Source organism: Scyliorhinus torazame, chromosome 6, assembly GCF_047496885.1.
Source record: "Scyliorhinus torazame isolate Kashiwa2021f chromosome 6, sScyTor2.1, whole genome shotgun sequence".
In the NCBI taxonomy this organism is placed as follows: domain Eukaryota; kingdom Metazoa; phylum Chordata; class Chondrichthyes; order Carcharhiniformes; family Scyliorhinidae; genus Scyliorhinus; species Scyliorhinus torazame.
The window spans coordinates 154,920,510-154,941,497 of record NC_092712.1 but is presented as its reverse complement, the minus strand read 5'-3'; the positions used below and the strand labels follow the sequence as shown (position 1 = coordinate 154,941,497).

General features: G+C 47.7%; 1 protein-coding gene across 3 annotated transcripts in view; it reads right to left on the bottom strand.

Moving 5' to 3' along the window:
• Window positions 1-20,988, bottom strand: part of sema5a (sema domain, seven thrombospondin repeats (type 1 and type 1-like), transmembrane domain (TM) and short cytoplasmic domain, (semaphorin) 5A) — a 325,621-nt gene that overhangs the window by 189,044 nt on the left and 115,589 nt on the right. For all 3 annotated transcript variants that reach the window (XM_072508980.1, XM_072508979.1, XM_072508981.1), the window contains one exon: window positions 40-255. In XM_072508980.1, coding sequence (XP_072365081.1) covers window positions 40-193 — 154 coding nt within the window. In that variant the 5' untranslated portion in view covers window positions 194-255. The remainder of the gene's footprint in view (window positions 1-39; window positions 256-20,988) is intronic.

The window sequence follows — 20,988 nt, the reverse complement described above, 5'->3', positions numbered from 1 at the left end:
CTTCCCATTCACTGTGCTGACAGGGCGAAGTGTACTCACCTCGATGAGCTACAGTAGGATGCTCTGTACGTTGACACTGCAGGTGCTCCAGTGAAACAGATAACCCATTGCTTCCAACTCCTCCGACCATCACAAAAAGTCCCTGAACCCCAACCAAAAATGTCCAAAACCGATTGGTCTTTCTTGGAGCCATGGGATGCTTAAAAATTACTTCCCTACTGGCTTTACGCTTTTACTGTGAGCATCTGAAAAGATCTGCAAAGAAAAATAAACAACAATGAAGCTCAGGTCCTTTCACACACAAAATGCTTTGTTGCACAAACTCTAGTTTCAAACATTGAAGAATACAACTCTGTTCATGTATTAATAGCTTGATGTGACTTCAATGGTACTATTTTGAAACAATGTTGACACTTGGTATAAAAATTTAAATGATGCATTGTTAATTGACAGATTAAGCAGTTTTACTGTTCCAACCACTCCATAAAGTAGAAATCAATGTATCTTTCACCTGTATTTTTTAAATGTATTCTTGGGATGTTGCATTATGGGAAGGCCAGCATTCATAGCCCATCTCTAATTTCCATTCAGGAGATATCTCTAAAGTTTTTATACAAGACTAGCCTGCCCTGATATGTTTGCTAAACTCTTATTATTTTTTCCCTACAGTTTGAAAGTTACAAATAAAAAAGTTTTAAAAAACAAAATAAGCACACTGTTCCACTAGAACTGGCCTTTTCAATATGGTAGCTGCATGTTCCCAGCGATATCTATAGGCAGATTTGGTTTCAACACAAGTATTTTATTTTACATGGTGTAGACATCTTCTTGACTTCCCCAGCGTGGTATATTTATCAGCCTCTGTCACTGGCATAAACAAGGGGCGACATTCTCCGACCCCCCCGCCGGGTCGGAGAATCGCCGGGGGCTGGCGAGAATCCCGCCCCCGCCGGTTGCCGAATTCTCAGGCACCGGAGATTCGGCGGGGGCGGGAATCGCTCCCCCCCCCCCCCCCCCCCACCCGCCGCGATTCTCCGGCTCGGATGGGCCGAAGTCCCGCGGCTAGAATGCCGGCATGGATTAAACCACCTACCTTACCGGCGGGACAAGGCGGCGCGGGCGCGCTCCGGGGTCCTGGGGCAATCTGGCCCTGGGGGATACCCCCACGGTGGCCTGGCCTGCGATCGGGGCCCACCGATTCGCGGGCGGGCCTGTGCCGTGGGGGCACTCTTTTCCTTCCGCCTTCGCCACGGTCTCCACCATGGCGGAGGCGGAAGAGACTCCCTCCTCAGCGCATGCGCGGGGATGCCATGAGCGGCCGCTAACGCTCCCGTGCATGCGCCGCCCGGCAATGTCATTTCTGCGCCAACTGGTGGTGCACCAAAGGCCTTTTCCGCCAGCTGGCGGGACGGAAATCAGTCCGGCGCGGGCCTAGCCCCTCAAGGTTAGGGCTGGGCCCCCCAAGATGCAGAGGATTCTGCACCTTTGGGGCGGCGCAATGCCGGACTGATTTGCGCCGTTTCTGGCGCCGGTCGGCGGACATCGCGCCGATACCGGAGAATTTCGCCCAAGGACTTGGAAAATCACCATTATGTAGTATTTACTGATTACTCACTACTGACAATGGGGAAATGCTTCGAAATCAGAAGCATAAAGGGAGTTGGGAGTCCTAGTTCACGATTCTCTTAAGGTTAATGTGCAGGTTCAGTCGGCAGTTAGGAAGGCAAATGCAATGTTAGCATTAATGTTGCGAGGGCTACAATACAAGACCAGGGATGTACTCCTGAGGTTGTATAAGGCTCTGGTCAGACCCCAATTAGAGTAGAGTATTGTGAGCAGTTTTGGGACCCGTATCTAATGAAAGATGTGCTGGCCTTGGAAAGGGTCCAGAGGAGGTTCACAAGAATGATCCCTGGAATGACGAACTTGTCGTAAGAGGAACGATTGAGCACTTCTGGGTCTGTACTCATTGGAGTTTAGATGGATGAGGGGGGGATCTAATTGATACTTCCAGGATACTGTGAGGCCTGGAAAGGGTGGACGTGGAGAGGATGTTTCCACTTGTAGGAAAAAGTAGAACAAGAGGACACAATCTCAGACTAAAGGGACGATTGTTTAAAACAGAGATGAGGAGGAATTTCTTCAGCCAGAGGGTGGTGAATCTGTGGAACACTTTGTCGCAGAAGGCTGTGGAGGCCAAATCACTGAGTGTCTTTAAGACAGAGATAGAAAGGTTCTTGATTAATAAGGGGATCAGGGGTTATGGGGAGTAAGCAGGAGAATGGGGATGTGAAAAATATCAGCCATGACTGAATGGCGGAGCAGACTCGATGGGCCGAGTGGCCTAATTCTGCTCCTGTGTCTTATGGTCTTACGGACAAGTTCCTGAATAGCTAACTCACCATTTCCTCAGGCCGAGACATCTCCCAGGGCTCAATGTTAATGTTGCACCTTTACAATTTGCATTGCAAAATGACTGCATCTCAACAGGTGTATTTAAGTTCAACCTCTTACTGTTGAACACAATTTGGAGATCCACAAATCAAAATCCTTGAACAAATGATCAGATTTCAATATTGTGTAGCAAACTCGAGGGAACCCGCCAAATTCAAGACTGTTGTATTGCTGCTATGTTCACAGAATACCAGAGAATCAACTGTATTTACTTTCAGCTACCATAGGATCTACTGTACAAGGAGAACCTTGTGTAAATTTTATATGCTCTTAAAATTAACCAGCATCATTTCACTCTGAAATGTTAATTGTGACTCTGAAATGTTAATTTGAAATTTAAGACTGCTTTATTCATCTTTGAATACTACAGTTCGAATTTATATATTGCATTGTACATTAACCGGTTTCCTTTGCTTACTCATTACTGAAAGACACCAAACAACCAACAACTACTCCATTAGCTCCAGGCACTGCCCTACATTCTGATCAACAGAGGAAACTGGATTACTAGTTCAGTAACTTTACCATTCCTCAAGCATGGACAGAAGTGGCCTCCACTGCAGTAAAACCCCTCCTCCGGCCCCCTAAGGATGAACTTTATCATCTCCAGCCTGAGAAATTTGTACAAATCCCCCAACCAAGCCTCGACCCCGGGCAGCACTGCCAACATCCAGTTCAATAATATCCGTCGCTGGGCAACCAGAAAGCCAAGGCCCCCTTCTCCTTCTGCAGCCCAGGCGCCTCCGATATCCCAAAGATTGTCACCATAGGGTCTGGCATCATCTTGACCCCTGAGGTACCCTCAATAATGACGCTTAGAGTGTAAATGGTAAAGAAGGCTTTATTAGACTAATAACTATGCTAGAGCTAGAGACGAGAGCTGACTGTTACAGACCATGAGGCAGGCCTTTATGTATGGCTCCCAGATGGGCGGAGCCAGAGGCGGAGTCCCCAGGGTTACAAGCCCGGTCTTAAAGGGGACATCACCTTACATGATGATAAGGCAGTAACCATTCATCACAACCCCAAACACCCCCGACAAGCTCTCAAACATCGCCTCCCAAAAGCCACCCAGCTTTGCACACACACCCCAAAACATGTGAATATGGTTCGCTGGCCCCCTCCCATACCCTCACACACATCTTCTACACCCGAGAAGAGCCCACTCATCCAGGACCGAGTCATATGGTCCCTATGTACCACCTTAAACTGTGGAAGGATCATCCTCGCACAAGAGCAGGTTGAGTTGATACGATGCATTATCTTACTCCAGGTTCCACGCCACATCTTACTTCCCAATTATTCCTCCCACTTCCGCTTGATCCTTTCCTTTAGTGCCATCCACTTCTCTCTCACCACCCCATTGATATCCCCAATCCTCCATTTCCCCACCCCATTCATCCAGGACCAGCAACTTTTCCAGCAGTTTATAATCTGACAACCAAGGAAACAAGGACAGTTCTTTACGCTCAAAGTCGCGCACCTGAAGTCACCTTCCCTCGATAACTCAAATCTCTCTTGCACCTCCTCCAGCCCCACAAACATACCCTCTACAAATAGGTTTCTTACCCGCCCCATCCCTTCCTCCCGCCACCTCCCATACATCCCCCCCCCCCCCCCCCCCCCCCCCCAGTGCAAAGCTGTGGTTCCCACATAATGGGGTCAATACAGACATTTTTCTAAACTTCATTTACAGGATGTGGGTCAGTATTTATTGCCCATCCCTAGTTGCCCTTCAGAAGGTGCTGGTGAGTTGCCTTCTTGAACCGCTGCAGTCCTTCAGGTGTAGGTACACCCACTGTGCTGATAGGGATGGAGTTTCAGGATTTTGCCCCAGCGACAGTGAAGGAACGGCGATATATTTCCAAGTCAGGGTGGTGAGTGACTCAGAGGGGAACCTCCAGATAGTGGGGTTCCCAGGTATCTGCTGCCCTTGTCCTTCTAGATGGTAGTGGTCATAGGTTTGGAAGGTGTTGTCTAAGGAAACTTGGTGAGTTACTGCAGTGCACCTTGTAGATGGTACACACGGTTGCCACTGTTCATCGGTGGTGGAGGGTTTGAATGCTTTTGGAAGGAGGGGCAATCGAGCCGGCTGCTTTGTCCAGGATGGTGTCGAGCTTCTTGAGTGTTGTTGGAGCTGCACTCACCCAGGCAAGTGAAGAGTATTCCATTACACTCCTGTCTTGTGCCTTGTAGGTGATTGAAAAGGCTTTGGGGGCTTAGGAGGTGACTTACTCGCCATAGGATTCCGAGCCTTTGACCTGCCCTGGTAGCCACAGTATTAATATGACTTGTCCAGTTCAGTTTCTGATCAAAGGTAACCCCCAGGATGTTGATTGTGGGGGATTCAGTGATGGTAATGCTATTGAATGTCAAGGGGCGATGGTCAGATCCTCTCTTGTAGGAGATGGTCATTGCCTGACATTTGTGTGGTGTGAATGTAAATTGCCACTTGTCAGCCCAAGCCTGAATATTGTCCAGGTCTTGCTGCATTTGGACATGAACTGCTTCATTAGCTAAAGAGTGTGATGGTGCTGAATATTGTGCTGGCATCTGCAGAGATCCCCACTTCTGACCTTGTGATGGAAGGGAAGTCATTGATGAAGCAGCTGAAGATGGTTGGGCCTAGGACTCCACCCTGAGGAACTCCTGCAGTGATGTCCTGGAGCTGAGATAACTGACCTCCATCCACCACAAACATCTTCCTTTGTGCCAGGTATGACTCCAACCAGTGGAGAATTTTCCCCCCTGATTGCCATTGACTCCAGTTTTACTGGAGCTCCTTGATGCCACACTCGGTCAAATGCTGCCTTGATGTCAAGGGCAGCCACTCTCACCTCACCTCTGGCATTCAGCGCTTTTGTGCATGTTTGAACCAAGGCTGTAATGAGATCAAGCGCTGAGTGACCCTGGCGGAACCCAAACTGAGCGTCTGTGAGCAGGTTATTGCCGAGTTATTGCCACGTGCCGCTTGATAGCACTGTTTTTAAAAAATAAATTTAGAGTACCCAATTCATTTTTCCAATTATGGGGCAATTTAGCATCGTCAATCCATCTACCCTGCACATCTTCTTTGGGTTTTGGGGGTGAGACCCACGCTGCCACGGGGAGATTGTGAAAACTTCACACGGACAGTGACCCAGGGCCGGAATCGAATCTGGGACCTCGGCGGCGTGAGGCGGCAGTGCTAACCACTGCACCACCGTGCAGCCCTATCATAGCATTGGTTTAAAAAAAATGTATTTTATTAAAAATGTATCAGAACAGATTACAGCGAATAAACACCCCGGGAAACTTTGATAGAACTGCTGACGACGCCTTCCATCACTGCTGATGATGGAGAGTAGACTCATAGGGGGGTAATTGGCTGGGTTGCATTTGTCCTGTTTCTTTTGTACAGGACACACCTGAGTAATTTTCCACATTACCGGGTAGATGCCAGTTGTCCTGGAACAGCTTGGCTAGGGGTGTGGCAGGTTCTGGAGCGCAAGTCTTCAGTACTATTTCCAGAATATTGTCAGGGCCCATAGCCTTTGCAGTATCCAGTACCTTCAGCTGTCTCTTGATATAACGTGGAGTGAATGGTACTGGCTGAAGACTGACATTTGTGATGCTGGGGGCCTCTGGAGGAGACCGAGATAGATCATGCACTCGGCACTTCTGGCTTAAGATTGTTGCCAATGCCTCAGCCTTGCCTTTTGCACAGATGTGCTGGCTCCTCTATTATTGAGGACGGGGATAATTGAGGAGTCTCCTCCTCCAGTGATCGTTTAATTGTCCACATCATTCACGGCTGGATGTGGCAGGACTACAGAGCTTAGATCTGATGCTTTTGTTGTGAAATCACTTAGCTCTGTCTATTACTTGCTGCTTATGTTATTTGGCACACAAGTAACCTTGTGTTGCAACTTCACCAGGTTGACACCTCATTTTTAGATATGCCTGTTGTTGTTCCCGGCTTGCTCTCCTGCACTCTTCATTGAACCAGGGGTGACCCCCTGGCTTGGTGGTAATGGTTGAGTGGGGGATATGCCGAGCCATGCGGTTTCAGATTGTGGTTGAATACAATTCTGTTGTTGCCTCACAGATGCCCAGTCTTGAGTTGCTAGATCTTTTAGAAGTCTATCCCATTTAGTACAGTGCCACACAACAATTTGGAGGGTATCATCAATGTGAAGATGGGACTTTGTCTCCACAAGGACTGTGCGGTGGCCACTTTGTCATGTGAGAGTACCTTTAAGAAATGGGTGTTTAAGAAATGTACCTTTAAGAAATGGAGCTGCTCATGTTACTGGAGTGATGTCAGAGTGTGGCTGGAGCTGAGCTCTACTTCTGCTTTTTAGTTTCAGTTTGAGAAAAAGCTTGGGTGTGCCTGTTTTTTCAGTGAGCTGCATCTGAATTTTAACAAAGAGCTGTACGGTTGATTTCTGCCATCCAAAGACTATCTATGGATCACTTGGTGAACCCAGAATTGTAAAAGGTCTCAGTATTGAATGTAAACCTAATGTGCTCCTGTTTGAAGGTTTGTTAAGTCTTTTGGATGTAAAAGGACAGCTTACAGGGTTACTTAGTGTTGTAGTCTTTGGGGTTGTATTTGAATTAATGGTTGCTTAGATGTTCACTGTTTGTTTTAAAAAGGTTAACTTGCGTTCATAGAATAAGTTTGTTTTGTTTTAAAGAAATACTTGTCCATTTTCTGCTGTTCCACACCTGTAGAGTGGGCCGTGTGCTCCCCATACCACAATCTATTAAAAGTTGTGGGTCAGGTGAACTCCATGATACACTTTGAAGTTCTCTAAACCCTGGCCCATAACAACGTCTACCGATACTGTCATGGACAGGTGCATCTGCAGCAGGCAGATTGGTGAGGATGAGGTCAAGTATGCTTTTCCGTCTTGTTGGTTCCCTCACTACCTGCTGCAGTCCCAGTCTAGTAGCTATGACCTTTAGGACCCGGCCAGCTCGGTCTGTGCTGGTACTACCGAGCCATTCTTGGTGATGGACATTGAAGTCCCGCACCCAGAGCATATTCTGTGCCCTTGCCACCCTCTGTACTTCCTCCAAGTGGTGTTCAACATGGAGGAGTATTGATTCATCAGCTGATGGTGGACGGTATATGGTAATCAGCAGGAGGTTTCCTTTTCCGTGTTTAACCTGAAGCCGTGAAACTTCATGGGGTCCAGAGTCAATATGCCCTAATTTGAAGTGCCTCCTCAACTGATTCCAAATCTTAACTGAAGACTCCATTACTGGGTTGTTCGTACACTTACCCCAGGGAAAACGGCAACGGGGCTGTCACCAGGCCCTCAAACTTGACCCCCTACAAGAGACCCCCTCCAGACGGACCCAGTCCGACCCCCCTTCCCCCCACCACTGTCTCACCTTCTCGGCATTCACTGCCCAATAATAATGCAGCAAGTTTTGGACCACAAGCCCCCCTCCAACCTCCTTCTCTGCAGTAAAGCCCTGCCAACCCTTGGTGTCTTGCCTGCCCAAGTGGACTCTGAGATCAATGTAGCTTCCCCTACTGGAAAAAAGCCTTGGAAGGAAAATTGGGAGGGATTGAAAAATAAACAAGAACCGTGGCAATTCATCTTTATCACTTGTACTGTCCCCACCAATGTCAAATGCAGGGTGTCCCATCTTTTCAAATCCCTTCTAACCCCCTCTACCAGACCCGTCAAATTCCACTTGTGCCTAGCAGCCTAGTCATGCTCTACCCACACCTCCTAAGGGTCTCGAACAGGTTGCGCCACTCCACCCAGTCAAAGGGCTTCTCCTCCATGTCTATCGATATGATCACCTCAGGCACTCTCCCACCTTTGGAGTCATGACCACGTTCAATAGCCTCCTAATATTACTAGTGAGCTGCCGCCCCTTCACGAACCCCGCCTGATCCTCTGAGACCACGTCTGGCACAGACCCCTCCAACCGCCTCACCAACAGCTTGGCCAACACCTTCCCATCCATGTTCAATAACGAAATGGGCCTATAAGACCTGCACTCCATCGGATCCTGGTCCTTTTTCGGGATCAGCGAAATAGACGCTTGTGCCAGCATAGCCGGCAGCTCCCCTTTCCAGTGCCTCATTAAACATGCTCAAAGGGGGTCCAACTCTGCCAAAAACTGCTTATAAAATTCCGCTGGAAAACCGTCCAGCCCAGGCTGCATCATATCTACACACTCCATTACCTCTTGCAACCCCAGTGGCTCCTCCAATGCCTGCTGTTTCCTCTCCTCCACCTCCAGGAACATGAAACCATCCAAAAACTGCCTATATTTGCCTCCGTCCCTTAGGTTTGGCCCTGTACAGCCCTCGGTAAAAAGGCTTCAAACATCTCATTTATTTTCTGAGGCTCCGTCACCACCTCCACCCGCTGCCCTCACCTGCACAATTTTCTTTGCCATCTCAGCTGATGGGCGAGTAGGCGACTAGCCTCCCCCCCCCCCCCCCCATATTCATACTGCGGCGTAGCTGATCCACCGCCTTCCCGTTGTCAACCGATCAAACTGCCCCTGTATTTTCTTTCTTTCCGCCAGCAATTCCCTAGTCGGGGCCACCGAATACCTCTGGTCCACATCTGCAATACATTCCAGCAACCTCCATCTCTCTTCCTCTCAACACTATGTCTGCGGGCCTTAGACAAAATAATTACCCCCCCGAACCACTATCTTCAATGCCTCCCAGAACGTAGCCGCAGAAATCTCCCCGTTTTGATTGAGCTCAACGGTTCTTAATCACCAATGCCACCTTATCACAGTTTATCAGGCAAAAGTGCCAAATCCAACCTCCATCCCTGTCCCGACACTCGCCCCGACCTGGACCTCACAGCCAAATAATGTGGTGCATGGTTCAAAATCACTATTCCCACATACTCCACCCCCAGAACCCCTGTCAAAACCGCCTTACCCACAAGGAAAATCAATTTGGGAATACACCCGGTGGACATGGAAGGAATATTCCCCCTCCCCCAGATGTCTAAACCTCCACACGTCAACCCTCCACATCTTGTCCATGAACACTCCCAACTCCCTTGCCATCCCCGACTTTGTTGTGTTGGGTGCTGAGGTAGTGTGTGGTGCGCGCCTGCGCATTACGTTCTTCGACGTCGACGTCCCCTCGTTTGGTGCGCACAAGCGCCTGAGTCCGCGAAATGCGTGCAAAATGGCTGCCCTCATCCAGGCTGAGGCCCTGGAGTTGCTCAATCGCTTGGACCCGTTCCGCCTCGTGGGGACCTTGCCGTGCCGTGTCAGCCACCAGGATGTGGGAATACCGACTCGTGGCATTTTCGTGTAAGACACAGGTCTTGATGGCGGTCGCTAGGGTGAGTTGCTTTACTTTGAGCAGCTGCTGTCGTAGGGGGTCCGACTGAACCCCGAAAACGATCTGGTCGCGTATCATGGAGTCGGAGGTGGGCCCATAGCTGCAAGACGGCGCAAGGATGCGGAGGTGCTTGAGAAACGATTGGAAAGGTTCATCCTTACCCTGGAAACGCTGTTGGAACACGTAGCGCTCGAAACTTTCATTCACCTCTATGCTGCAGTGAGTGTCAAACCTGAGGAGGACCGTCTTAAACTTTGTTTTATCTTCATCATCCGCAAAGGTGAGAGAATTGAAAATGTGGATGGCATGGTCTCCGGCCGTGGAGAGGAGGAGAGCAATCTTCCTGGTATCCGAGGCGCCCCCCCCTGTCTGTGGCCTCAAGGAAGAGCTGGAAGCGCTGTTTGAATATCTACCAGTTGGCCACTAGGTTGCCGGCGATGCGGAGCGGTGGCAGCGGGCTGATGTTGTCCATGTTGCAGGATATCGGAATGCGGGCGGAAGGCAGATCACTTGCAGGTAGGTCTAAGAAGTGCTAATATCCCTCAACTCCTGGTATCATGTTGTGTTGGGTGCTCTGGATCCGTGGAACACATACAGGTCACCAACACTTGAAATAGTGCAACACTATTTTTTTGAATCATTAACTGTTGTAACATACTCTAACTGTGGGTTAACACGATACTAGCTTTAACTAAAGACCCTTGCCTTGTCCTAACCAGTCGATGCACTCAGCGCATGGTGAATGTCTGTGCTGCAGGCTGTGAGCTCTGTCCTCCTAGCTAGCTGCAGCTCGAATGAGTGGGAACTCTGATGCCCCCTGTCTTTATAGTGCGTGTGCTCTCACTGGTGATTGGCTGCGTTGTTGTGTGTGTTGATTGCTCCCACTGTGTGTCCATCAGTGTGTGTCTGCACCATGATATACTGGTGTATATTATGACAGACCTAGCCATTGATTTGGGACTCAATCTATCCACCCTAGGCCCCAGCTCACAATTAAAGCACCCCACCCGCAATGATCAACTGATGAGAATCCAAATCTGGGATAGACCCTAACAACGTCTTCATAGGGCAGCACGGTGGCACAGTGAATAGCACTGCTGCCTCACGGCGCTGAGGTCCCAGGTTCAATCCCGGCTCTGGGTCATTGTCCATGAGGAGTTTGCACATTCTCCCCATGTCTGCGTGGGTTTTGTCCCCACAACCCAAAGATGTGCAGGGTAGGTGGATTGGCCCCGCTAAATTGCCCCTTAATTGGAAAAAAATAATTGGATACTCTAAATTTATATATTTTTTAAAAACGTCTTCATAAAATCCACATTGTCCCAGTTCGGCACACACACATTCACTAACACCACCCTGCTCACTATCACAAACCTATCCCCCAGGCCCGGCAATTCCTTGGCCATCACAAACACTATCTGCTTGCTGAACAAGATCGTAACCTCCTTGACTTTGAATGAAATTCCGAGTGGAACGTTTGCCTCACCCAACCCTTCCTTAGAAGCATCTGATCCTTCACCCGTAAATGTGTTTCCTGCACGAAAATCACCTCCGCCTTCAGACTCTTTAGGTGCGCGAACACCCAGGACTGTTTGATTGGACCATTTAACCCACATACATTCCACCGGAGGCTTCTGCCCTTCCTCTCTACTAAGACCTGTCATCATCACCTAGCCCAAACCCTGCCCAAACCTCCATCCCCTCACTAGTCTGGGCCCACCCAAAATGGCCACCCTCTCTGTCCTCCCTTAAACTCAACCAACGTACCACCTGCGTCACCAAGACCGATTCGCTTGATCATCCACCCTTGCATGCAGCACCTTACAGACATCCCCCAGGATTGCCGTCTCCACCTCCAATGACACAATCCGGTCACTGTGGTCCGACACCACCTTTTCCACCTATTGGATTGTCACACCTTGCGCCTCCAAGCACTTCTCCACCCAATCCAAGATTCCATGAAGAGGTGCTACTGTCTCCTCAATTGCACTCGACTAGTCTACCCACATCTCCTTTTGTTGCTCCCGAAATTCTTCTTTAATAAAGCTCATCAGCTGCTCCACCGGTAGTTTGACCGTCGACGACAACCCTTCCCCTCCACCATCTTTCCCACTGGGTTGCCTCCAACTCCTGGGCCAGGGCTCTCACCGACTTTAACCGGGTTTGATACCCCATGGATATTCCACTCTGGAGAGAAACAATCACCCTCCACTCTCCTCATGCTTTATCCATCAGAATCACCCATTAAATGAGCAAAAAGGACCAAAGCTAACATCTCCAGACAGGAGCCACCTCGTGTGCAACCGATCAGACCATGGGCGCTATCGGATGCCCCCCCCACCCCAAATTTTTTTAATTGACATCCAATTACAATGCAGAAAATGTTTGCTGGTACACTGCGGTCATTGCCTGCGCTTGCTGACCCTTTTACAAAAATAAACAAAATATTTGAGAAAGAAATGAGACAGCAGTTCAATAAGGGAAATGTTACTTTTATACCAGAAACATCCATTCCACACACTGCAGTGATTATAACCATCATGTTGTTCCTACTACCTTCTGTGGTGTCAATCTGTGTGCTTCAGAATGACTATAGAGTATCAATGCTGATTTAAAAATTAGTCATATTCCCACTCCCAGATTTTAGAAATGAGTGACAAGATAACTGGAAATTAAAATTGTATATCCCTTCTGGCAGGCGTACTTGCACTTTAGTGAGATGAATAAGAGTTCAAATAATTTCCTTGCAGCAAATAATTTCCTTGCAGCATTTCTGCTGGATTTGAACTTTTACTTTTTGTCTCCAATTGTCAATTCAGAATTTTGTGCTCATGTAAACTGCAAGGTACTTGAATTCAACCTTACATCCATATTTAGGAATGTGTCATGCAGAGCAAGAAAGTACAGAAAGAAAATAGACCCCAAAATGTTTCAATTCTGCAGCCCTGCTACACTTTATTTATGTTAGATCACTGTTTACCGCTGGCAGCCTTAACTCTAAACACAAGCCTGTAATATAAATGCAAGAGCTCTACAACCTCCGGCAGCAGGGAGACTGATCAAGAGGAGGTATTTCTCCCTCCCTGGTGGAGGCCCAATGCCACCATCAGCAAACAATGGCTGCTCTCGTGATACTCGTCACGAACAGCTTGCTTTATATTTTAACCATAAATATTTAAATTTTGTTATAACCTTGTCACAAAGCGAGGAAAGATGCTCAGTCAGGGAATTAGACGCAATAATGATTTTGAAAAAAATGTTGGATATCGTTGCCTGCTCTGAAATCCATCCTGAATATAAATAAGGCACATTTGAGATCAATAAAGTGCTGAGCTCCTCTGTGGCAGACCCAAGACCTGTCCTGATTCACTCAAGTTTCCCCAAGTCATTCCAGTGCTAACTGTCTACAAGTACATGATTGATAGAATTAGAATCACATTGAAAATACAGCACAGAAACTGAGCATTCTGCACAACCAGCTCTCATGCCAACATTTATGCTCCACTCGAGCATTCTCCCATTCTTCTTCACTAAAATCTATCAGCATAAGACTCTTATCTTCTCCCTCATGTGTTTCCGGAACAATACCTTAAATACATCTGGACTATTCAGCTCAAGCAGTCCGTATGATAGCAAGTTCCACATTCTCACCATTTCAGGTGAAGAAGTTTCTTGTGAATTCCCAATGTGATTTCTTGGTGCCTATATATTAATGGGGAAGTCTCAAGGTGCTGTGGGGTGCGTCCCTACCACTGAGCCAGAAGCTTCAGATTTAAATCCCACCCCAAGATTGCCAAGGAAGGTGCCTTCACAACATGGCCAAATAGATTTGAATATCAACCTGTAAATCCTTCCAACATCACCAATGGCAGGTGGTATTACCTGGTCAGCCATGCGATGTAAAAAGAAATAAAAGAAATGGAGCATCTAAAATCACTATTCATATCTCCGGATTACAATATAGATGTAAAGATCTATGGGTGGGATTACCAGGCCCCACCTGCCACCAGGGTTGTCCAGTCCCACTGAAAGTCACCGAATCTCCCAGTGAGTACCACCATGACGAGGCAAGAAAATCCAATCCTACGTCGCCACAGTAACTTGGACTCATTGGGGAACCAGTTGGCTGGACGACCAGTGTGGATCAGGTTGCTGCAACAGCACAAGGTTCAATCCCAATTCCGGATGGAGTGGATTGAGGACCTGCATTCTTGCCCGACCCATGGTGAAGTTAGAAAAGTAAGAACAGGAAGAAGATATACTAATGACCTCGAGATTCATTCTTCCCCATGCCTTCCGGGCTCCCACTGATTGAGTTCAGGGCGGGAAGGGTGGTGGGCACCCTTCCTGCTTGGAGGTCAATAGAGGCCCTTAAATAGCACTTATGGGTCTCATTCTGCAGCCACTGGTATGCAACCAGTGGTGGGCAAACGTCTCATCATCTGGAGTTGGCCCGCTGTCCACCAGAGGGGTCCCTCATTCACTGACACCAGAGGCAGGATTCTCCGTCCCCCGGCCGGGTCGGAGAATCTCCGAGGGGCGGCGTGAATCGCGCCCCCGCCAGCTGGCGAATCCTCCGGCGCCGGGGATTTGGCGGGGGCAAGAATCGCGTCGCGCCATTCGGTGGCCGCTGGCAGCAGCCCCACCCCAGCGAGTCTCCGGCCCACGATGGGCCGAGTGGCCGCCCGTTTTCGCCGGGTCCTGCCGGCGTATGTTACACCAGGTATTTGGCGGCCTCCAGGGTCCTCGGGGGGGGGGGGGGGGAGATCTGGTCCCGGGTGGTGCCCCCACGGTGGCCTGGCCCGCGATCGGAGCCCCGATCCGCGGGCGGGCCTGTGCCGTGGGGGCACGCTGTCCTTCCGCGTCGGCCGCTGTGGTCCTCCGCGATGGCCGACACGGAGATGAACCCCTCCTGCGCATGTGCTGGGATGACGCCAGCATGCACTGGTGCTCCCGTGCATGCGCCAACGTGCGCGGCCAGCGGAGGCACTTCGGCGCCGGTTGGCGTGGCACCAAGCCCCACCGGCCGCGTGGCGCAAATCACTCCGGCGCCGGCCCCTGAAGTTTTGGAGCGGCCCGGTGCCGGAGTGGTTCACGCCACTCCTTCGCGCCGGAGTTGCCCGCCCCGCCGAATCCCACCCCATGTGCCCAATCAAGGGACCTGGTCTTGGGGAGGGGGACCTGCAGGCCCCTGAGGGAGACCCTCACTCCCCTGGCTAGCTAGACAGAGTGCTTACTGAACTCAGGCAATTTGGTGACAGAGGGAATTCAGCATGTGATGGGAATGGGTAGAGCATACAGGCATAAAAAAGAATGCACCAGCAAATAAGGCCAGAGTGGGGGAAATTGATGAAAAGGCAGAATCCTAGGCTCTTTATCTGAGTGAATGTTTCATCTATAAAAAAGCTGGATATATTTGTAACACAAATTGAAGTAAATACGTATAAAGAGATGGTCATTATAGAGAGGTCAGGCCGTGGAGAAACCATCAGCTGCAAGACCAGGAAACACCAAGACTGGTTCAACGAGCGCGACCGCATCATCCAAGACTTCATTGTCAAGAAGAGGAAAGCTCTCCACATCTGGCAAAACGATATCACCAGCAAGGCAAAGAGGAGAACTCAACAAACAGCAAAGGCGGAGGTACAAAGAATAACGAGGGAAATCAAGAACCAATGGTGGACTGAGAAAGCTAAGGAATTGCAACTCCTTGCTGACAAGCATGACACCTAGGGCTTCTTCAGTGCCACCAAGGTAGTTTATGGGCCCAAAATCCTAGGCCTCAAACCAGTGCAGAGTAAGAATGGTACCCTCTTGTGAGACAGAGAAAACATCGGCCTTTAGTGGAGAGAACACTTCAAAGAACTCCTAAACCGTGATACAATCATAGATGAGGACGTGTTGGAAGAAATCCCCATCAAAGATGATCTTAGACTCCTACAAAGCATGGTTGAAGTCGAAGCCGCCATTAAACATGTGAAGAATGAGCTGCAGGTGTGGACAGGATTCCAGCAGAGATTTTAAAACTTGAATAGACCATCCGCCATCTGCTCCTGAAAATCTGGGACAGAGAAGAAATCCCTGCCTATCTCAGGGATGCTGTCACTGCCTCCATCTTCAAGAAAGGAGACAGAGCAGACTGTGGGAACTGCCAAGGAATCTCCCTACTCTCTATCGCCGGGAAGATCATTACCCGAATCCTCACAAGCCACCTTCTCCCAGTCTCTGCAGAAATCCTTCCGGAAAGCCTGATGTTGGCATTGGGCCTCCACCAGGGAGAGAGAAATACCTCCTCTTGATCAGTCTCCCTGTTGCCGGAGGTTGTAGAGCTCTTGCATTTATATTACAGGCTTGTGTTTAGAGTTAAGGCTGCCAGCGGTAAACAGTGATCTAACCAAACCGTGGAACAGCGAACATGATTTTCACCTCTCGGCAACTTCAAGAGAAATGCCAGAAGCAACATCAACCACACTACATAGCCTTCATCGATCTGACCAAGGCTTTTGACTCAGCCAATCAGGAAGACCCTGTCAAAGGCCGACTGTCCAGAGAAATTCATCAAAATCTTCTGATTCCTGCACAACAAGATGTCAGAAACAGTCCTCACTGACGGAAATAAGACAGAAATCTTAGAGATCAAGCAGGCGTGTGTCGTTGACCTCACCCTTTTCTCCATCTTCATCACTGCCATCGTTCACCTAGTCAAGGAAAAGCTTCCCAATAGAGTGGGCATCGTCTACAGGACAGACAGAAAACTTTTCATCCTCAACCAGTTGAAATCCAAAGGAAAACTGCACTGACATTCTTCGTGGAACTTCAGTATGCTGATAACGCATCTCAGCTCTCAGAAGAGAATCTCCAAGCCATGCTTGACACATTCACGGAAGCATATCGAAAAATGGGTCTCAGCCTGAACCTCAAGAAGATTCAAGTTCTTTACCTAACCCATCCCCCCCAAACATGGAACATTTCCCCTACCTGGGGAGCCACCTCTCCTCTAAGGCTGACATCAATGCAGAGATGCAACATCGTATCCAATTGCCTTCGGACACCCAAGAATGAGAGTCTTTGATGGCTGCAATATCCGTGCTGATATCAAAATCCTCATGTACAAGGCGGATGTCCTCCTAACACTTCTATGTGGCTCAAAAACGTGGACTATGTGGCGACGAGAGGCTTTTCACAGTAACTTCATTGAAGCCTACTTGTGACAATAAGTGATTATTATTATTATTATTATTATTAATGTCTTAGAGGGATCCTCAGCATCAGCTAGGAGTAGTGACATCAGCGTCCTTGAAGGAGACAAGAGCACCAGCATCGAGGCCATGATCATCTGAAACCAACTCCACTACACAGGCCACGTGCTTAGGATGCCAGAGTCCCGGCTGTCAAAGCAAATCTTCTTCATCCAGCTAAAGGAGGGCTCCTGAACAAGAGGAGGACAAAGCTTCAAACACTCAGAAGACTTACCTCAAGAAATGCAATATAGAGATCAACGCCTGGGAGACCCTTGCTCAGAAAATACCTACTTGGAGGCATCTCCTGACTGGAGGGACACCCAATGGCAAGAGGAGGCCCTGAAAAGGAGCCTGAGAAAGGAATATCAGCCATCAGGAGTCCAAGGACTAATCGCATCTCCTGGAAACACCTGCCAGGTGTGCAGTCAAAGATGCGGCTCTAGCATCGAGCTCATCGGCCATGCAAGGACCCACCGAACCCATGATCAGCAACACAGAGTTTCTTAGGTGGGCAATCATAATTGTTAGCGCGTGACTACCGAAGAAGAAGGACGATTACAGAGAGGTGGTTGAAAGGTGAACGAGGCAGGGAACTGAATATTCAAGTGTATTTGACATTTCACAAAGATAGGAAGAAAATAAAAGGAGGTGGGATATCTCTGTTATTAAAGAATGAGATCATTACAGGAGTGAGAATTGACCTTGGTTCGGAAGATAGATCAAGAGAGCTCATTTTGGGAGGAAATAAGAAAAAGCAAGGGAATGAAGCCATCGGTGGGAGTAGTTTACTGGACCCCTTACAGTATCTATGCTGTAGGACCGAGAATAAATCAAGAAATAATAGGGGATTACAAGAAATGTGCTGCAATAATCATGGTTGATTATAACCGTCATATAGATTGGACCAATCAAATTGGCAAATCCAGCCTTGAAGTTGAGTTCAGTGAGAGTATTAAGAATAATGCATTCTGGAAACAGACAGAATAGAGGCTACTTTAGAGCTGTCAATGTGTAATGCTACAGGATAAATTAATGGTCTCATAGTAAAGGAACCTCTCGGCAAAAGTGATCATAACGTGACAGAATTTCACATCCAGTTTGAAGGTGAGAAACCTGGGTTTGAAACTAGTATCTTACATTTAAATCAAAGCAAAGGATGACTTTAAAAAAGCAGAGGAAATGAGAATGAGAGTAAACTAAAAAATTAAAACAGAGAGTAGAAGCTTCAACAAGTATATTAAAAGGACGAGGGTAGCTAAAGTATATGTTGTTCCTTAGAGATAAGACTGGGAAATAATAACAGCAAACAAGGAAATAGCTTTGAACAACTATTTTGCATCTGTTTTTACAATAAAAGATACAACAGCACTTTAGGAATAATAAAAGAAAATAACGGGACAACTGGGAGGAATGTAAAACAATCACTAGCATAAGAGAAAAAGCACTAGGAAAACTAATGGGATTAAAGGCTGACAAGTCATCTGGACTGATATTTTAAAACTCCAGGATGCAAACTAAGTGGCTGCCAAGATAGTGGATGCATTGATTGTAATCTTGCAAAATTTCCTAGATTCTGGAATGGTATCGTTAGATTGGAAGACTGCAAATTCAAAAAAGGAAAGAGACAGAAAGCAAGAAACTATAGTCCGTTTAGCATAATAGCGATCATGGGAAAATGCTGGAATAAACTATGAAGCAAGTAGTAGCGGGACCTTGACACAATCATAATACAAACAGGAAGCGTCAACTTGGTTTTATGAAAGAGAAATCACAATTATCAAAGAGTTTTTTGAAGATGAAGCAAATAATGTGGTTAAAGGGGAACTAGAGATGCAGTGTATTTTAATTTTAAAAGACATTCAACAAGATACCACATAAAAGGTTTCTATGCAATATAAGAGTTCAAGGTGTTGGGGTAATATATTAACATAGATAGATGAGTAGCTAACCTACAGAGAACGAGTCAAAACAAACGGGATATTTTCAGGTTGACAAACTATAACTAGTGGAGTGCCGCAGGGATCAATGCTTGGAACTTCAACTATTTACCATCCATATTATTAATTTGGTTGAAGGGTCCAACTGTATTGTAGCCAAATTTGCTGATGGTACAAAGATATTGTGAGAAGGATATAAGAGGCTGCATTCTCCACAGCCCCGCACCGAAATCGCGTTTGGCACGGGGCCGGCGAATCAAAGTTCCCGATGGAATCAGGTCCGGCGCCGCTCCGGCAATTCTCAGGGTCCCGAATATCCGCGCGTCCGCAAATTACGCCACGCAGCTGGGGGTCCATTGACCGAGGCCCGCCCAGCAATACTCTACTCCCGACCGGCCGAATTCCTGACCGCGTGGAACTAATGTGGTATGGCTGGTTGGGACTCAGTCCGTGGCCACCCTGGTGGGGAGTGGGGGGATCGAGCACCGGGGGTGCCTTATGGGCGGCCGGGACAGCGATCGGACCGGAAGGATCCTTGGGCGCGCGGCCGATTGGGGGGCCTAGTTTGTTGGTGTTGTTCTGCGGTCCGAGTCCGCCATGGCGTTCAGCATGGACGCGGAACTGGAAGTGCGGGAGCCCGTATCTGCAGCCAAAGCTGCGTGAAGTTCCCCAGGTCCCTGCAAATCCCCAGAAGGTCAATGAATCGACTTTTATTTTTTGCAGGAAACTTGGGAGTGCAACGCCAGCATTTTTACATGGCCCCATTTTGGGAGAATCCAGCCCCAGGAGTCTGCAACAGGATGTAGATAAGTTAAGTCATGGGCAAAAATCTGGCATGTGGGAAAATGCGACATTTTTCATTTGGCAGGATAGAAATGCAGATTAATTAAATGGATAGAGGCCACAGAATGCTACAGTACAGAGGAATATGTGTCCTCATATATGAATCGCAAAATGTTAGCATGTAGGTAGAGCAAATAAGTAAGAAGGAAAATGGAATGTTGGACTTTATTGTGAGGAGGATGGAGTATAAAATAGGGAAGTGTTTCAACAACTATGCAGGGAATTGGTGTGACTGTACCTACAGTACAGCATCCAATTTTACTTAAGGAGAATGTACTTTTATTGGAGCCAGATCAATTCAGAGAAGGTTCACTAGGCTAATTCCTGTGATGATGGGGTTGTCCTATGAGGAAAGGTTTTGAAGTTTGGATCTATACTCATTGGGGTCTCGAAGATGAAAGGCAATCTTATTGAAACAGATCAGATTCTGAGTGGCTTCGACAGGGCAGATGCTAAAGAAATGAGATGGATTTTCATGAAGCAGACGGTAAGCAAGAGTCAGAAAAGTTCAACCATTTACAATTAAGCCATTTGGCAACTGTATCGAAAAAACAGCTATGACGGGATGGATTTTCTAGATGGCCTCATTATGAATGCTTGTCTGAGCTCCAAGAATGGCTAATGGACTTTACTCTCATCAGGGCCTGTTTGCAATATTGCAAAGAGAAGTGATAGCTTTATTTTAATGATCTATGTATTACCGTGTAATAACTAATTTTCTTTGAAATGCATTTTTCAATGCCTGTGTGTTTATTTACACAAGATTCAGAGGTATGGAAAATAGCTTTTTATCATTCATTCTATGAATGCCTGCTGTTGATTCACAGTTTTCTTTGATAGAGAAGGTAAGAAGTCAATGTAACTCAAAGAGAATGTTGAATAGCTAGTTTCTTTTGTTCCCGAATCACGACTTGATGTTCCCCCATGATTCATAACTACTGAGGTGCCACGAACCATGTCTACTAACAAACTGGGCATGACTCCATCCAAACGGTGGGGTGTCTGAGATATTCACTCCTGCAAATGGAACCAGTAAGGACAGGAGTGCTGCTTGCAGGCTCCCTACCCAAACTCTTATTCCGTGCAGTGGAAATTGCCAGTAACAGGAAGAGAGGCAAGAAACCGGGAACCATTTCAAAAAGCCTCCTGACTCAGCCCGACTACACAAAAAACCCCAGCCAATGTTTAC